The sequence below is a fragment of the Corvus moneduloides genome, chromosome 11 (assembly GCF_009650955.1).
Source record: "Corvus moneduloides isolate bCorMon1 chromosome 11, bCorMon1.pri, whole genome shotgun sequence".
Classification (NCBI taxonomy): domain Eukaryota; kingdom Metazoa; phylum Chordata; class Aves; order Passeriformes; family Corvidae; genus Corvus; species Corvus moneduloides.
This window is the reverse complement of record NC_045486.1, coordinates 18966490-18986466: the sequence shown is the minus strand read 5'-3', so window position 1 is coordinate 18986466 and position 19977 is coordinate 18966490. Positions and strand designations below refer to the sequence as shown.

The following is a 19977-nucleotide window of genomic DNA, read 5'->3' as shown; positions in this document are numbered from 1 at the left end:
ATTTCTATTTCAGAGAGATGCAGCTATGATGAACAACACAGAATAACCCAAAAATCTCTGTCTCAAAGAGATTTATCCTCCCAAAAAGGATTGTAACATCTTTCTTTTATGTGAACCATCATTTTTACTGACTAATATGGGTCACTCTGGTGTTGCTATGACATTTTAACATCGCTCCAGGGTCACTGTAAAACACTGACATTCAGCAAAAATGCCAGTGTGATACATTAATTTTATTACCTGCTATAACCTCATTATATTGTGATGTAACTTCCCTCTGGATTCCCAAATTCACTTAAGAATCCCTAATTCAAAATGCAAGTGTTCGTAGTGAGGTGTATCTGGAATTCAGTGGACTCAAATATCTCAGGAGTCAAAAAAATCCCTTTTAAAATCCAGTTTTGTTTACATAAATAAGGTTTGTTTTCTTGGCACTGCAGGCACAGAGTTCCTGATATGTGGCAGGAACTTCAGGTTTCTCAGTGCAACAGAGGAATCAACTTCAGTGCCTGGGTAGTGACGGATGCCAGGGAAGATCCATTCCTCTGAGCATATTAAAATCCAGCTCTTTCCATGTTAGATCTAAATCCTCATTTATGCTTCTCTTTGCCACTGAACTCAGTGAAAATTGACATTGAATTAATTGTGAATGTGATCAGGCCACTGGAACACTCCTGGAACCCAAAGAAAGACAAAGTTTCCCATCGAAGTCAGACAATCCTAGACAATAATTAATTTATAGAGATTATTTCATTGTGCCCTAATACCAATGGATATCAAAAAAATAAAAACCTGCCCACATTTCTCAATACAAAAAAAACTAAATATCAGAGTCCTTCCAAAATTATCTCTATTTCAACAAAAAGTAGATCACACTCCCCTGTTCTTACTGCGGGCTAAAATTAGATTTCTTTCAGGGAACATCTTTTGAATGCAAATACGTAAGCAAGGGGGGAAAAAATACCCGTGAAAAGAAAAGGAACAGACACTTGGGAAGGGTTTCAAAATCTCTCAAGTGGCCACCTCCCTGCAGAGCAGCTGCTGTCTCCATACTCTTTGTGAGTTACATTAGGGGCAAGCATATGGTACTGAGAGCTGGCACGGAGCACTTCCTTCCCTGCGCTGCTCCAGCTCAAAGTCTATATGCCAGGAGCAGCCTCCTTGCAGATTGTTCTTGACAATCCCTTGCAGAAGCTGCTGCCTCTGAAAGTCCCTGCTGTGCTGGAGCTAAATTTATTTCTCGCTGAATCCTGCACTTCATGGCACCTGGAAAACAAGGACAGCCCGATGGGGTTACTCTGGAAGGATTCGCTGGGAACAGCTTCAGCGACTCCTGGGAGGATGGAACCCTTGGAAGAGGGAAGAGGGAAAGGCTTTGAGCTGGGATTTAGCGAGGGGAGCTCCAGGAGGGACCTTCTGCTCCCCACAAGTCACCTACAATCTGTTCCATCACCTGCTCGGAAGGGACTGAGCCAGGATCTTCCCCCAGTCGTGACCCTTGCAAAACTTTTTCCAAACATTTCTCCCAAGCCTTTGGATTATTTATCAACAACATTTCAATTGCAAGCAGCTACTCACATGTCAAAGAACCCCCAGACAGATGTTTAAAAAGTCCTGGTTCCAACCAGCAGATCGAAATGGGTTTCTAGGTCAAAGTACAGCTGCATCACCAAGGCTTAAAAATACCAATCCAAAGCCACTATTGACCTGATACTGAATTTGGATTACAAAGGGAATTTTCAGCATTGTTTCACTGGGAAATAATTGACTAATAAAAGGTTTTAAAAAGGAAGATAAAACTTAAAGAGACGCTCAAACTTTTAAAATTAGATTAGGAAATAATTCCCATTTTTACCGTAACTCTTTACTAAACCTCCCTTTTCTCACTGCCCCTTCTGATGTGAGAAGAGAAGATTCTGCAAGCAGATCCAAGAAGTCCTTCTAAATTAAAATTTTAGTATTTCACACATAATTTGTTGTCTTAATTTGTTGTATGTAACTCTCCTGTGTTCTGTAGGTTGCACTCCTCCTTTAGAGTAACGATGACTGTAAATACTTGAATTTATTAACATAAAAAATGAGCTTTGCTAGAGTATCGTATCACTATTGAGTGCTCTATTTCAACCTAGCATCACAACAGGAAAACAAAAAAAAATTTAATTAAATTGCAAAAGATTTCCACTTCATACTCTAATTACTCAAAAGATAAAATGGACCAGGATGTGCAGGAATTTTCTCTGCATAATCAAACATGATATATGTAAAATTTAAAATAACCAAGAACGATGAATGCTGCTCAAACCACGTGATATATTTATTTTTAAATTTCTAATACTGTAAAAAGAAGAACTACTAAAGAACTGTGGTCCTGTCAGAGATATTCCCTTGTTACGTAAATCGAATCAATAGATTAATGTAAGGCATCTAAAGCAAGATTAAAACATACTAATTTATAACCAAATGCTTCAGCTCTTTGTAGATACAGCTTCCTTCAACAGACTTCAAGCTAAAACAACAGAGATTTAGAAATGCCTGTTTATCTTGGAGAAAAGCTGCAAAATGAAAGGGGTGAGTTCTTTTTTAGCCAAGGATCAAGAATCCAAAACTTTGTTTAACTAAATAAAGTTTCCCATTACAAAATGGGAAATGGTTCCAGAAGCTCTGTTGGCAATAAGGCAGCAGTGAAATAAATACCAGCTCTCAGCTGGTTTAGTTTGTATTTCGAATTTCTCCGGGATTCTGGTGCCAGAACAATGGTTGAAGCCCAGCTGGCAACCAGAAATGGAGCCTCTTGCTCACTACCCCTTCCCCCTGGGATGGGGAGGAAAATCAGAAATATATCAACCCCCTGTGCTAAGAAGAGCTTCCCTTCAAACCTGAAAGCAGCTGTGCACCCTTAAAATGCTGTGAATTTGTTTCCATAAGGTCTCTACGTAGGAATAAAAATCAGCCTTTCTGTCTGTGTAGACTCTGATCTTTGCGGCCTCGAGGACAGACCTGGAATAACATTTTTGATCACAACTTGTCCTTGCCCAGTTTGGAATTTTCAGTGGTGTTTCCATGCTAATGATGAAGAAGTTGCCTGTGTTTTACACAGAGCACGATACTCTGTGGTACCACACAGCAATTTCCCAGCTCAGAACCACCACTGCAAGGCACAGGGCTGCTGAAATTCAGTTAAAATAAAGTCCAAAGTCACTTTGAATTGGGGTCAGCAGAAGGAATTGGAGAAGAACAGTTATGGACTTGAGGCTGGTTGTGTAACCTCTGTGGCACCAGGAGACCCAGACTGCAGGACTTTCACACTGTCCTGAGCTCACTCACTGCCTTTAAAGTCCAACGTTTCAAACATTAAAGCTTTGATGGCTTTTTCTACTCTTTTGCACAGTGCTGAGTAGGTTAACATAGGTGTTCCCATCCACTTATATTTACTTGTTCATCAAAAGTAAATTTATCGCCTTTTTACCTTCAGAGGATTAAAAGTATTTCTACACTGAAATGACACAGATCTCTCCCTTCACTTCAATTCCCAGGAACGAGAGGTCCATAACCCTTAAGGACAGCGAGCTTCTGAATCCCTGATTTTGATCAGTTTGCACCATTTTTTGGGTCCAATGGTTGCACATCCATCCTTTGAAATCCCCAAGGCTCATACACTTGGAATTTGGCTCCATCTCTTGGGAAAATGGCACCAAACAGATCACCTCAAGTTCTCGCTATTTGCTCTAAGCAGCCACCACCAAAAGCCTCTCAAAACCAAGGCAATTTTCTCCAAATCCTGGCTGACAGGTAAGGAATTGTCAGCTCCTTCCACATCTAGATAACCAAAAATGAAAGCACAACGGAACATGCAGAAGAGATGTAAATTCTGAACACTGGAATCTAAGGTGTAAACAAGATTATTTCATAATAACAAAGTTATACATTGAGCTGTTCCTCTAGTGGCTGGTGAGGCTCCTGAATTACCCCAAGCTGAATATCCCTCATGGTTATTAAACCCATTTAAATATCAGGTCTGCCCAAACTTCCTTGGAAAAGAGTACCAGAAATTTTTTCTCTCATTACTCTCTCAGTTTAAGAGCCAGTTCCTTTGTGCAGCAGCCGAAATTATGGAGTTATCCAGGTACAACTGGCACAATCAGCTCTCCCATGACAGTTCCAGGATGTTCAAAGGCTTTCTGCCTGAGATTAGCTGGGATGCAGGGTAATGATTTCATTTTTGGGAGGATAATTATTTAATGGTTTTCCCTATTATCTGAAGGCAGAGCTGACCACGATGCCCAGTCTGAGGCAATGCTGTGGCACCACATCGTTCTCCTGCTGGTGCTCGAGGTGGGGACAAGTTTGGCCAGCTATAAATTGATATAAAAATGGAGCATTTCAGCATCTTGCCTGCAACTCTAGCAAGGCAATAATCCCCTGCAAGGGGGCCAGCTGTAATTATGCAATGGATCAGGGTGACATTTCCCAGCAGCAAAGCTGAGGGAGCAGCACTGATGTGGCTCAGTGAATATGGACTTGTGCTCCTTTCAGCTCACAGAACAGGGACAAGGGAAAAAAAAGGATACAGCCCATGAATTCCCCCACGAGTGATTCTGAAAGAAGGGGAAATCAAGCATGAAGAACAGACTGAGAGGCTCGTGTGACAGTCCCCACTCCCCCTCTCACTGAATCTCACGTATTTTTACATTCACAGAGAGCTTTTTAATAAAAACCCCTTAATTTTAATAGCAAATAATTTAATTGTCCATTTAATTTGAAGGATGAATTTGCCTTTGATTCATTTAAAAGAAGAAAGGCAAAAAAATACTGCCACAAACATGAAAATTGTTGGGTTTTGGTTTTTCTCACTAGTTTAAGATGGATATGTCTGCTTTGTACAAATTAAAAAAATAAATAAATAAAGAGTTGCTCAGGGCTGTGTTCACTTGGGTTTTGAATATCTGCAGGGAGGGAAAGTCCACAACTTCTGTAAGCAACCTGTGCCAACATTTGATCACCCTCACCACTAATTAAAGCAAAAATTTCTATTTCTTTCAGCTTCACAACCAGATAAAAAGGATAGCTCTAGCAGAAGTAGTTAACAAAGCTAAATTTAACCACATTTATCTAAGTAATTAATTTAATTTGGACCAGAGCAGGGTTTTCTGATTTTAAACTATGAAAAAAAAAAAAAAAAAGATAAATTTTAAAAATTAAGGATATCTATTCACAAAGTCCTGCACATGTAATTTAACAATACTATTCAAAGGAACCAAGCACTGACAGAGGTGTTGCATTTATACATCACAGTTCAGCAGAAACTCCATAACCTAAAACAATGAATTATTCCTCCCCATCTCCTAACCCATTTTGATTCTCTAATTTGAACTTTTTCCTTTGGTAATAAATAGCCTACATTTCAAGATCCAAATAATTAAAACAGAAGGCTGGAAGTCTTTTCATTTAAAAAATAAAAATCATTTTGAAAAATCTCTCCATTCCAAAGGACAATAATTTGTGGCTGGATTTAACCAGAGGTACATTAATGCGCCACACCAGAGCGCAAAGAATGGACTCTGCCTTGTTATGCCACTGCTTATTAATTCTTAGTTATGATTAGGATCCTCCAGCCTTGGTGTTTCCAGATGAGATTAAACTGAATTTTACTGGCACAGATTCCTTCTCCACATTTCCCCCAGAGGAATCTTGGCATATTTATTGCTCTATAAGATATTATTCGTCTGTGTTTAGGGACCTTCCAGTTGTTATTGATCAGACCCATTCCTACACTCCATTAAAATGTGCTATTTCATGATAATTTAGCTCTAAATTTGGAAAATTCCCTATTCCCTTTCCAAATATGGCCACTAAAACCTGCACTCTTATCCTTTTGTGCAGCCCCAGGGAACTGGCGATTGTTGGATTTATTCTGGTGCTGCTCCAGCTTTAAGTGCAACAACAACTGTTGACAAGTAACCTATATAATCAAAGTAGACACAGCAATTGTTATAAACTCACTTTAATTAACAACTAATTTACTTTAAATATAGTCTAAGTCCAAGGTTTCAGTTTGAGTTTGCTGGAAAGAAAGCCACAGCATTTCTGCCCCATTACCAATACCAGCAGAACCCAGACCAGAGCGACAAAGGGACAATTTTTAAACCAAACTGGTTAAAATTAAGAGCAGATGAAGAGATTTTATCAATTTCTAATTATTTCTTCCATATATTTGGCAAATTGCCATGCACAACAACCGAGCTGAGCATTTCTCATTTCAAAAAAGAAATTGCACTTAATGGCAGGGCTGTAATCGGTGCCTCCTTAATGGCACCCAACAGCTGCTACCTTGGGTTGGATCTGTTAAACTCAGGTTTTACTGCCTGTTAGTCCTAGACCGGCTCTGTGAGAGCTGCAGACAGAGAAAACAGGACACAAACTGCCTGGGGTGGAGCTCATCAGGTAGGAAAAGCTCAGTTCCAAGGCAACATCTCCAGTTTAAAAAGTGAATTTCCAAATTAGACCCAACACTGGGATTTACATGGGGTTGGCCAACATGAAAAGCATTAAAGCATCTGCTTTAGGGCTAAACATCCCCTTTTAGATTTAAGGAAGCAGAGATACATTTTCTTCAGTCTAAGCACCATCTGTATGTTTGGAAAATGCCCTTTAAGCCACACTAATACACACTTTAGTCATTTATCAACAGTTTGTTCCCTCACATCTCAAGCCATTCTCCCACCAAGCCAACGGTAATATTCAATTATTCTGACCATGTGATCATCAGGACTCCTCACCTTTTATTAACTACTTAACTCTCTTAATCAAAATTAATCACATTTTTTAAAACACCTCCACTGATAGTCTGAAGTGCATCTCATGCCTGTTTCTGCCTGGCTCCCATACATTAATTTCAACCACAAAGCGTGAAACCCATCATCTACTCCATGGTATCTACATACACCCACTCTCATTTCTATTTGCATGGCCTTCTCTATGCTTTTTAACTAATTAGAAGTGGAAAAACCAATCAACCAAACCTCCCCTCACAAAAAAAAAAAAAAACAACCAGAAAAACCCAGTGCCACCATCCGAAAAATGTGAGCTGTGATAATAATCATACTGTACAAGAATTTAATCATTATATTTAATGATAGAAAATGCACGACCTTTACATGTGTGCATCAAAAACCTGAGCTTCCATAAAAGAAAGAGTATTTACAGGTGGCTGATCTGTCCCTCCAGTTTTCCCATGCAGAAAACTTATCCATACTCTGAATTGTCTATTTTTCTATTAAATACAACCAGGTCGGAAAACTAAATTTCTAGAAAGACCAAACCAAAGCAAAGATTGATCCTAATACTCGCTGCCTTTCTGGTGGCACCACAGCTACAAACAATTTGTACAGTCGACGGAGCTAAATTTAGTGAGTGCAAAGCAAATCTAGCCACATGAAAAAGGAAGTTTTTTCACTTGATTGAAGCGCCTGATTATAGCCCATCATAATTACAGATCTTCTCTGTTAATAGTACTCGTTTCCAGGGTAAGGAGAAGGGTTCTTCAAGCACCCATCTCCAAAGGAGTCTAAAAACACCAAGAGCAGATATTTCACTGCTGACACAAAATGTGCTCCTCTTTACCAGCACACATCAGCTGGAACTATTTTTAAATTGGTTTTGGTTTGTTCCATTTGGGGTTTGGGAGGCAAATGGATGAGCTCAAGTGGATATAATCTGTCAGAGCGATGCCTAGCTAGTATTTTCTCAGAGGGATTTTTTTGCATGATTGGTGGGATAATGTTTGGGATTCATTCTAAATCCAGTCCTCTGGCCAGGCTCTCTCCTTGTCAGGACACCAGGAATGATGCCTTGGCTGGGCAGAGCAGCAGACGGAGACTGCGGCCAATTTGTGCCTGATTATTCATTCAGGAGGAAACGGGACAGCAGTGATGGAGAGCTGGAACATCCTGTGCTTCTTTAGGGAAAAATTCTCCCAGAAAATCTTGTTCCTCACCTCCTCCAAACACTCAGCCCCTATCACTCCAGCACTGAACACTGCCAGCCTTTGGAGTGAGGGGAAATGGAAGGGGACGGAATAAATGGAAACCACCGAAAAATAACAGTGGCATAAAAAACCGGAAGTGGAGCTGTTTAACATGCTCAGGACTTTCCTTCGGTGCTATGGCCAATGAGCCACATCTTCTGCCCAGTTCTCATCCAGAATTTCCCAAGGATAAGATGTCCTAATGTTCCCACAAGGACTCGCCAGGAGCCAGCCACGCTCTACTGCTCTGTGTGTTTGCACTTGCACACGTAAGGCAGGCTCACAGATTTATTCCATTTATCCCATTCCATTTTTTAAGGCAGGTTCACAGTATTTATTCCATTTATCCTACATCTTTCCAACTTCTAGAAGCTTCATTTTTCCATGCAAGGTGTCTGCAGAGCAGCTCTGTCATTTTTTCAGTGATGCTAAGGGACTGGATGGCTTTGACTCAGTTAAAATAATGCATCAGCCTTTCCTTTGAAAAATTCCTGTTTGCTCTGCAAGACTCCAGCTGGGAAAAGGATTTTGTGGAACACATCTCCTGTCTCCTCCCTGTCAAAGTGCCCCTGAGAACCTGGATCCATCAGTTACTTGCCTTTGGGAAGCCAGAGCCCCCCATGAATCCCTGGTAACAATTCTCCAGGATCCCACCCATCCTAGAGGTTTTGCTGGCTCATTCAGAACCGTGTCTAAAAGCAGAAAGGCCCAGGATTTTTGGACACCTTCCCACACTCGTAAATAACCCAGAAAATGATTGATTGTATCCCAGAGGAGCCAAGAGCATCACACACAAGAAAACTGGAAGCTTGACAGGAAAATGGGCTCTACCTGCAGGAGAAAGTAGGAATGGGAAACTGAAGCATAGATTTTACTTATCATATATTTAATACCAACTTTCTAAGTTAGCTGTGACTCAAAAGATATATAATATTTTGCTTACATTACCAGAAAATTAATAGATCTTATGAAGTGCAAGGTCAGTCACAAAGAATAGCAATGAAAGTTAAATTAAATCCTTGTTCAAGTCTGCAACAATTCCTGCCATTTATTGCTCTGAAATCAATGCATTTTCTGTCATAGACTTGATTCCTGATCCATTGTACCAGTTGAAGTTTTTAGGTGATTGTTGCTTGGGTTTTTTCCCCCAGAGGAATAAACCACACTGGAGCTCAGAGAGTAAAAAGAAAATATACTAAAGCTGCATTGTATATAAAATACATATTTACACAACACAAATCTGAAAGGAAATGAATTTCATCTTTCATTATGAGGTTATTCACCCACCACATTGATTTCTAATCAGCCTGTTTGTGTAGCTTTGATTATAAAAGCCCCACCATAATCTGTGAAATTGCTATTAAATCATCACCTTGGAAGGTATTGTCTTCCTGTTCCTATGACTGAGAGCACAAAGAAAACCAACATTAAAACTTATGTGCCTGAAGTTATTGGTTTACACCAACTCATGGAAAAACAAAAGCTCCCATCAGGAAAACATTCTCCCTGAGAATATTTCCCAAAAGGTGTCAACTCCACATCCCCACCACCACATCAATCAGCTCCAAGGTGTGATGGCTCTACCTCAGCAGGGTGTCAGAGGCAAGAAAAGGAGTCCAGCACATTAAAAAAATCATTCATTGTGCCAACATATCTTTTTTTAAAAAGCAAAAAAAAAAAAAGTCCTAAAATGCTCAGACAACAAGAAGCAATATTTATAAATCCAGATGAAAACACTGGAGCACCTTGCAGGAAACAGTGATTTTTAAAGCCTGAACTTGGGGAAGAGCTGGAGGTTATCCCCATAAGTGAATCTTCTCATGCCAGGACAAGATGAGGACAAGATAAGAACACGAGCACAAGATAAGTAACATAAAAGAAAATCCTACGCAAGGTAAAAGGAAAAATACTTGTTGCCTCATAGCAAGTTAAAAAACTAATTTACTCCTGTTTGTACAAACAAAAAAAAACCCAAAACTAATGTATTAAATGATATTATAATTAAAAAAAGCTTCCAAGTGATTTTAGACTGACTAAAACCCTGCACTGATTATTGGTGCCGACAGGAATTAGTGGAATCTGCAGTTACAGAACTCTGAAGGCAGAGAAGGGCAGGATGAAGGAGGGGTTTCTTACCGTGGATTCTGGCACGTGAGGGAATGTGAAAAAACAAAGATGACGAGATGTGATGAAAATGAAGAAATAGAATTTAAACTTTTAGTGAGTATGGGAATAATTTGTCAAGCAGGATTACTTTGTTTGTCCATCTCCTTTTCCTCTGTCCCTCTGTTGCTGGGGCAGGGCAGTCACCGCTCTCCTTGGCAGAGAAGTTGGCAGGAACACAGGAGGGAGCTGCTGGTGCCCAGGTCCTCCACAATTACAGCTCACTGGGGAGAGACGAGCTCTGTCCCAGCACATTTACCCCTCGTTCTCTCCCTCCAACATCGGTGTCCCTCTGAAAGGAATCCCCCCTTTCCTTTGGCAACGAGGGCCCCAAATCCCACAGCCTCAGGTACATGGATCAACACCACGAGCAGAGGGACAGGATGGCCCTGCTCCCGTCCCTGCTCCCAAATCTCCCTCTCCTGCTCCCAAATCCCCTCTTCCTGGGCAGCTGACTCCATTCCACCCCTCACAACCTGCACAAAAATGAGATTTCATTAAACGCCAGTGTTTTTTTCTGCAAAACAAAGCCCCCGTGCCAACGGCAGGAAGAGCAGGATGGGATAAGGGCTGTCCCAGGCTTTCCACACCCTTGCCTGCCCTAAACACAGTTATTTCAATTATGAAGTCAGCTGCTAATTTAGGGAGAAAAATTGTACTTGTACCTCTCATTCTGCACCACTCCAACGGCAAGTGATGTGTGAAGATCATTACTTTCTGCTAATTACCACTCCTAGAAGCACAGACAATTAACTACATCATCTATTATCCCTAATAATTATTATTTACATAGTAAATAGGCTGGACACTATAGGTTGGGTTTTTTCCCTGCCTAATTTATCCTGAGAAAATGCTTACCAAGGGCTTTATAAAAAGTTGGAAAGAATGTGTTGTGGGGGATTTTTTGGGTGATGATTGTCTTGCTTATATATAGAAAGATTCTCTGGCCTGCATTGTCTGTTCCAATCCATAATTTATAGCTGCTCACACAGTTTTGTAACACTGGGAACAAAATACAAAAAAATATCAGATTAAGATATAAATTTACCTAAAATGGGAATCATTTTGCCTAGGAAATAAAACCTCCTACAAAGTATACAGATTTTTAGAAATCTGTTCAATCAATTTTCAATCAAATCGACCAAGTTTTTCATTTTAAATGGCTCAAAGGCACCATTTAGCTGGAGATACAGACAATATTTCAATGCTTTTCAAAAACAAGAGCACATGCAATTTTCACAAATTTCCAGACCGAAGCAGCTGATCAATGACTTGCAGCACTATGCACAAGTTGCTTGATTCCTGGGATGCCCTTCCTGATCTTAATCTTCCCTCCTGGTGCCACCCTGAAAATCATACACTGATTTTCTGCTAAGCAGATTTTCCTCTGTGTTCCTCCTGGTATCCCATATTTAGTAACTTATTGCACCCCTAAAGCTGCAGGAACCAAACTGCAAAACCTGGAGCAGTTTCATGAGTCCCTACAAGCTCCCTTGCTCTTTTTCAGACAGGGAACAAAATGAGCATCCTGGAATTTCTCTACCAGTTCCTCCCAGTACAGTTTTCTGAGCCATTTTCTGGATGGCTTTGGTAACTCAAGGAGAGGATTTTAGCACTCCAAATGTATTCCCCAGGGACAGTGCAGGAAGGTGATTCCAGCCTGTTGCTCCTCCCTAATCCAAAACCAGTGACACCAACAACAAGCTGGTCCAGTGCCATTACATGGGCTAAGATGAAAAAATTAATGTTTCTTACTGTTTACTGATTTCCTGTCTTCTTATGTGAGGATAAAACCTTCCACAGCCCTGTCCTTCCATAAAATACCTTTCAAATAACACTTCTCCTCCTCCTCACCATCCTTAAAACACAGATTATGAAATCTTGACAGAGTATCTGAAAGGAACTTTTACTTTTGAGCACTGCCTGAGGAAAGAAAGCAGAGATAAACAAAAATTCTGAAGGATGGTCACTGCTGAATTGTCACCAAAATTCCCCCAAGCCCTTCTGTGCTAACACTAGCACTGCAAAGCTCCCTGTGGACAGAGCTGGGATCTGTGTGGAGCACACAGGATGCAGAAAAACAGGAAAAAACACACTGTAAAAAAAGGAGCAAAATGTGGGGAACTTGTGCAAACTCTTTTGCTGCCAATTCAGAATTTCCTTTCCTTTCCTTTCCTTTCCTTTCTCCTTTCCTTTCCTTTCCCTTCCCTTCCCTGTTTTCCCTTTCTCCCCTCAATTCGCCCTCCCTACAACTCTGTTTTTGGGGGCCTCACTCCTTTTTCCAGTCTCTCTTTGTTCCCAAAACTCTGTCACAGGCAGGTCAGGCTGGACTGGCCACTTGACCACCTGATAAATGACTGATCTTCTCCAAAGACTTCAAATCAACAGCTGGAGCTGCCACTTGTGCCTTGATGTCAGTGGCAGGGAACAACAGAAGGAAAAGACAGCATTTAGGCCATGCCAATTACTCTGTTGTCACTTAAATTACCACAAATGAAAGCTTTCCTCAATCTTTACTTATTAAATTGCTTTTACCGCTTCTGTGCCCATTTCTGTTCTCATATTTTGTGTCTGGAGTGGGTTTTTTTTAGGATCTGTTTTGACCCGTTGTCAGCAGCGATGGGGGAACTAAGCTGGATGAAACAAGAGATGATTTGAACCTCCAAGTGCAGCAAAAATAAATGGCAAAATAATCTGTATTTCAACACAAGAAACAAAGGGCTTGAGAAGAGGTTTTCACTAAACCATACCTGAGAGTAAAATTATCTTTGCAATTCCATGTGCCAAAATAACTCGAAAAGGCAGTTTGGAGGTCAAAAGCTGTTTCCTTATGGTTCTCCTTGGAATAAAAAAGGGAATTCTAGGGACATGTAATAGCAGTTTCATTTAGCAGAGTGCCCTTGGCAGACAGCTCTGCTGCTGTAGCCTCAGGACACAGAAATTCCCTGATTTTCTGGTATGGCCTAATCTGATCTACTGGGGCTTGAGCTTTTGTAAAAATACAATTAAAGAATCTTTCCTAAACAGTCAGGGTCTCCTTCTTCCTTTCCATTTGCAAAACATGACTTCAAATAAATACAGAGACACAGAAATATATAGAGAGAGACAGAAAAAAGAAAGGTCTGTGCTCTGTCAGATGAGAATTAGGGAGCCACGAGCAACTACTGTTAAAAAGGTGACATTTCAATCCTCCTTCCCATCTCTAATAACTTTACACATTTATGTGGGGTGGGAAAATCCATAAATATACTTCCTACACCTCAAGTTTCGAAATTATTTGGTAGGGAATTTCCAAATATCCATACTCCCCAAAAATAACTTTAAAGTTATTTCCAAAAAGGCCTTACTATAATTGAAAGTGGTGAAAATCTGAATGGTAAAAGGAAATGGCAGTAATTTTCTGTTGGCTAAATAATATATATATGTAATGATTGAGATAATTTTTTTTGTCAGATTAAACAAATTTTAAAAAGTCAAGATTAATTCAAGTACTTGATGACTGAAATTTAGTCTTTGAATAAAAAATAAATGAATCTCCAAGAAAGAAGCATATTTTGCACTTTGCACAGCTTCTCAAAGGCTGTTCCTGACAGGAACATTGTGTCTCCCAGCAATCCAGAGAGCTGTGCTTGCTTGGCATGCAAATACATTCCCCCAAATAAAAAGAACCTTCACCTGGCTACCACATCCACGTTCCCAGTACCAGCAATAGATTTGCATCAGTCTTATTTTCCATTCCTTTCACCTTTTCAGTCCTGTAGAATGTAATTCCTTCTTATGGTTTCTATATATTAAGGGTTACCTACCTGCTCTGCCTTTCAGCTGCAATAAAACTGTCTATGCTCTTTGTGTTTTATTTCATTTATCCTTTAGGTTTTATCCAACAATGGCCTTTTCGTCCCAAAACTTTTCCTGGGTAACATTCATAACTTGATGAATATTTACTAACATATAGACCAACATATTTTTACTTTATTTCCTGCAGGAAAAGGGAGGGAATGTGGAAGGGAGTGAATATTTTGCACTTTCCTGTGACATCTCTTCCTTCGGTTCAAGGTTTGCCACCACACTGTGCCACACTCTGTGCGAATGCACCAAATCACAACCAGAACAGCACTGAAAAACTCCTCCTGCAGACCCAGACAGCCACCCAGCACAGGCAAAAGGAGCTTTTTCTCCCTCAGCACCCATCAAGCAGCAAGTGAAAAGTCTGTGTTAGATCCTCACAATAACAGCTCCGGCTGGGACTTTTCCACTGGTACTGAAAATCCCTCAGCCAAACACTGATTGTGGTGTCTCCTTAATCAGGCACATCACACCCAGCCAGCAGGAATCACACCCTTGTAGGAAATTAAAAGAACAAATACCTTTCTAATTAAAACTGAAATTATGAAAGCAAGAGCTGAGCAGAGGAGTTCAAATCAGTGGTTTTGGTGTTTGGGGTCTCTGTTTCATCACCGCTCCCTGATATCCAAGATCAATGTGCTCCTGCTCCAAGTGCAATCAAAGCATTCCCAAATTGCAAATTTTGCTCTCAGAGTGGGAGTCTTTGCAGTCCCCATCACAGCTCACAGGCAAAAATGTATGAAGCCTGACTTCATTTCCACGTGGGAAAGCCATCTGAAACAGGAACACTGGAAAGAAAGGTCTGCTGGGGAGCAGCTCCACACAAAAGTTGCTCTGAAGCTAATGGGATGCAAAATCAGCTCACCCAGCAACTTAATCTTGGAAAGCATTAAAAAGAGCTATATTTAATGGTGCTATTGTTCAGTTGGAATAATTTGTGTTTAATTTCTCAGGGAAATTCACATCTTTTAGCCAGAGTGCTGATATTATTCCCTTTTTATACTTTTATCAATGGTTCAATTGCCCCTTAATCAGAAGACAATGCAGGAGGGAATATTTCTCATTCAGCAGAGCATCTTGACTAATTTTATGGTCCCATATGTGATCCCTCTGAACAGAAGTTCACACAAAGAGCAATTTACAGCACACACGTAACTGGAGAGCTAAAAATAGAACATGCAAAACTCAATCTTGACGACAGAACCCTCACAATGCCCTTTGGGTTTCAGCTGATATTCACAATTTGATTTAACATGCTCTAAGAATGAGTGCATGAGTGTGAGCTCTGCATTAGCAGGAAGGAAAAGAATGCTGTGTTTTTCATCCTGGAAACAACTCCCTCAGGTAATTTTTACTGTATTTATTTTTGATGCTAAATGGGCTATGGAGCTATGTCTTGTGTCTTAAAGTTCAGCTTAAGCTTGTTATGAACAGTGAATAAAATGAAGTCCCCTGAGGCTGGAGCTGTGATTTTCATGGAATCCATATTGCAAAGCTTTACCTCGTAAGATCTAAAAGATCACCATTAATTTTAAGCAGATTAGTTCAAGTAGTCACTGATCTGCATCCAGAGGATTTCACCCATTTATCAGTTGCACAGGGAATCTATGCAAAGCTAAAAAAGCACTGAAATGGAGAAATATTGACTCTCTTTAACAGGCACACTGAATTAATTTCAAAAAGGAGCAATGAAACTGAACAAAAAAAAAAAAAAAATCACATTGAGACCATTTTAGAACTAGTATGGACCAGAAATGCCTCAGTAAACCACAAGAAAAAGAATATTAAACTTAATATTGCAGATGTGGAAAGTCTGATGATTTCCCATTCAGAAACCGAAATTTACTCTGGGATTCAGAGGCGGTGAGCTGGTGTGGAAGCTGAGCAGAAAACCTTTGGCACTGGGTTTGATCTCAAATTGAAGAGCAAAACATAAAACTCTGTAGAAGACTCTGAGAACTGAAAATCCAACCCCCTGCCTGCCCTGCTGTTCCCTGGGAATGAAGAAAATTCTGCTGACACTGAGAATGTTCTCCCAAAGCTCTCCCAAAGTCAAACTCCGTGCCTTGTCTTAATCCTGTGTATTCAGGATGAGTTTTATTCTCCAGAAGGAAGCACCTAAGCTGACTTAGGCTGTAACAACAGTGAAATATCCAAGGTGTATTTTCCTGTCCCCAGCAACCAAAAGTTACATTGCTTTGTGAGAGCAGGAATCACCCAGCAATAGCAAACTGTTCCTGTTGATTTCGAAGTGCACAAATGAAATTCAAGGAGCTGCTGCCATAAAATTCCCACTCTGAGTTATCATACAGTATTTGTTTCCTGCAATTGGATTTTAAAAGACCACTTTTAAACCAAACATGAAGTACATGCCTGACTTTATTCTGCAGCTCAGCACAGACCTAGAAAAAGGACAATACACATATTCATAAAGGGGAAAAAAAAAAATCATCTATTTGTTCAGCAACATTAACATTCCGCTTGACCTTTCAAATTACAAATCTATTGGAATTGCAAAAATTTTCAGTCTCTTAATTAGCTCTGTACAGAAGAATCCAATGCCACAAGCAAACAGGGTATTTCCATTCTGGCCTCCTGTACAGCGTGAATAAAATACTTCTGGATGTAACTCACTTGAATCCAGAGTGAATAAAGGCCATTAACCTCACTGACTGAACCAATCCAATTTGTGCTCTTTGAGCATTAATTGAAATTTCTTAGACACACAAAAATCAGTTTGCACATATGAAGGCTCAGTGAAAACCAGTGGTGTTATCACACATTTGTGTTACCAAATTTATCTGCACCAAAACAGGGCCACCCCAATCTAACGACAGCAGGAGGCTTTTAAATCTCTCATGGTCTTGTACTCTTAAGTGAATCCCTGTCCCTGAAAAAAACAATAAAATACACAGTTTTTAGAGCACCTAGTCTCATTTTGAGGACCTCAACAGCATTTAATGCTTCATAATCAACAAGAAGATGTCAAGGAATTAACACTGCTCCAACAAACAATTACACCTCTGCAAGGCTTCCCTTAACTGACCAAAAAAAAAAAACCCCACCCACTCACCAGAATTTTTGTGGTGTAAGCACTGTTGATAGCAATTGCATTGACCAGCAGTTCCATGGTTTTGGCAGGGATGGAATCGGGGTCAGGGATCTCCTTGTAGTGGACGTCCCCCACGTAGGCCTGCACCACGGTCATGCGGTTGGTGGTCAGCGTGCCCGTCTTGTCCGAGCAGATGGCCGTGGCATTGCCCATGGTCTCACAGGCGTCCAGGTGCCGCACCAGGTTGTTATCCCTCATCATTTTCTGAGGGGAAAACCCACCAAAGCCCAAATGAGAAACCCTTCCAGGCTGGCTTGGACAGGTTTTTAGTCACAAAAAGCAAAGCAGCACAGGTTTAGTCTTGCCGGTGAGAACGGGAAGTTCCCTAAAGCTGAGCTTTGGTGGGGGCCAATAACCCTAAATCCCAGTTACAGACAACCAAGCTGGGACTACCCCTGAGGTAGTTTTGCCTTTGATAAACTAAAAGAGTTGCATCATTTTCCTGCAGTAGGTCTGCATTTTAAGGGATGGCTGGAACAGCCAAGATTAGCTAAAGGAGACAGAGGTAACAGCATTTTTTAAAATATTGTCATTTTAGGAAACATTTAGGGTTTTTTCCTAACACCACTTGGAATGCCAGGATATTATCTTGCAGCACACCTATGGACCACGCATTTTGGGGCAAAAGCAAAAGGGAAAGAAAAAGGGGGGAAAAAAAAGGGTGTCAGAGGGAGGACATCAGGAGAATGAGACAACATTTTAAAAGCAGCTACGTTCTTTATTAGCAAAACACCATCTTTGAGACGAGCTCCTTTTTCCTAACAATTATATTTGGCTACATTGAAGCCAAGAGATTGCTTCCTAAACTTCCTAAGTTAATTTGTTTACATGCTAAATAGAAATAAACTTTACACCATCTTCATCTAAGATTCCCAGAATGTTTAAATCATCTGATTAAATTGCTCAGGTAATCCCCAAGTCCAGGATGTTAATCCTCTTTAATTTCCTGATAGAACCATTTACATTGACTTCAAAGAACTGCGACTGCATTTAAGAAAAGTGCATGAAAGCTTCAGTGGAACTTTTAATTTCTTTGAGAAACTCCAGTTTCTCTGAGAAGTGTTCCTGAAGACTTCAAATCCTTGCCAAAACTTTGTACTATTGCACAAGAAAATTTGAGTACAAAATTATTCTATATCAAAAGACTGGACTATTTTCAGAGTGCATTCTGCTCAATAAATTCCTGGCTCCTTGAAAATTAAGTAGGTATTTCTACTGCTTGATATTCCTGCACTGTGCCGCTTCAAGGAGATGTATTGGAAGATGTATTTGCATTTTTGTTGGAAATACTTTCAATTTAAGTTTAATTTAAAGCAATTTCATTAACATTTTGAGCACGTAATTTTCAGACCGTTTTCCATCACATCTGATGGAAGCTGAGGACCAACTCAGTGGTGAACTCAAGCAAACAGCATTTTTCTCCCTGGGTTATTTTGAATGTCTCTTACCTTTACAGAATAAGCCAGAGAAATAGTGACAGCAAGTGGGAGTCCCTCGGGAACAGCAACCACAAGCACAGTAACACCAATAATGAAGAATTTAACAAAATACTGAACGTAGACAGGAGTGCACTCAGGCAACCACTGCTTCTTGTTGACCACAAAGGTGTCAATGGCAAAATACAGTACCAAGATGATGACAGTGATGGCAGACATCACCAGACCTGGGAGGAGAAAGCACCAGTTACCATAAACCCAAACAGCACGGGGAACACGAGCAATTAGAAATCTGCCTTGGGATTTGATAGGGAATTATTTCTTTCTTTGTGACATTTTTCACCAGCACCAATAACAGTGCCACATTGTAAAATGAAGAAAAAGCACTGCCATAATATATTTACAGCAGCCATCCATTCCAGTGCACAAGGAAGCACAGAATTCCAGGGAATTCATTTTTAGGCACTGTCTTACTGCTGCCTTTAAAACTTCCCAGGCAGTGCAGGAATTCTGCTGCCACCCGAGCTAAGTTTATTCAATTTAGCACATTACTTTGCCTGGTAAAACATTTATCTGTCCTTTTAACCCCCACCTTTTACAAATTACTTGTCTATTCATATCTAAACACCTTTCTTTTAAATAAGTGTATTTTCAGAGCCTCAGGCAAAGGAGTCTCCCACAGTTTATGCTGCTGTATAAAATAGTCTAGAAAAGCCCTACAGATGTGTCTGGGTGAATACAAAGAGGCAATAATGCAGAATTATCCACAGGACAGTTTTTCTACCTTTAAAATGTGACAATTATTTGTGTTTCCAAGGTGTCCCTTTTCAAGGGAACATCTGCAGAGTGTGTGTTTTCATGAGCAGAGGTTCAAAAGAGACAGAGACACCAAAAAATATCTCACAGAACTCACAAAATATCCCAAGGTTTCCATCCACTCCCCCAATGGCACACACTGCTGGGATCACATTCCTGCTCCACAGTTTTGTCCCTGGGTTTGAGTATACAAATACAATTTCCACTAGAGCCTCAGCTTTGCCTTGCCCTGACCACCCCTGTTTGGCAGGTTTGTGCAAAGCCATTGAGCCTGCATTTGGGAATAAATTAATTTCTCCCTAATGAGATCACAGAGTAGAAGGAGAACGCAGTGAATCTCATGTCTTGACTGCAGTTTTTAAAAAATTGGTAAAGCTGAAGGATGCTAAGGTTGACAGGAAACAGATGAGTCAGGGGGATCACTCTGTGCCAGAGGATACAGGAAAATCCATTAAAATATTGTACAGGCAAATACTCCTGACAGCACAAGACATCCCCATAGATTGTTCAACGAAAAAGTAAAACCAAATGAGGCAATGATTAATTAATTTCATTAATGTTCCTTGCCACATTCTGGTTAG

General features: G+C 40.3%; 1 protein-coding gene across 5 annotated transcripts in view; it reads right to left on the bottom strand.

Moving 5' to 3' along the window:
• Positions 1–19977, bottom strand: part of ATP2B2 (ATPase plasma membrane Ca2+ transporting 2) — a 286168-nt gene that overhangs the window by 52027 nt on the left and 214164 nt on the right. For all 5 annotated transcript variants that reach the window (XM_032120304.1, XM_032120303.1, XM_032120301.1 and 2 more), the window contains 2 exons: positions 18593–18807; positions 17106–17348 (listed from right to left, as the gene is read on the bottom strand). In XM_032120304.1, coding sequence (XP_031976195.1) covers positions 17106–17348; positions 18593–18807 — 458 coding nt within the window. The remainder of the gene's footprint in view (positions 1–17105; positions 17349–18592; positions 18808–19977) is intronic.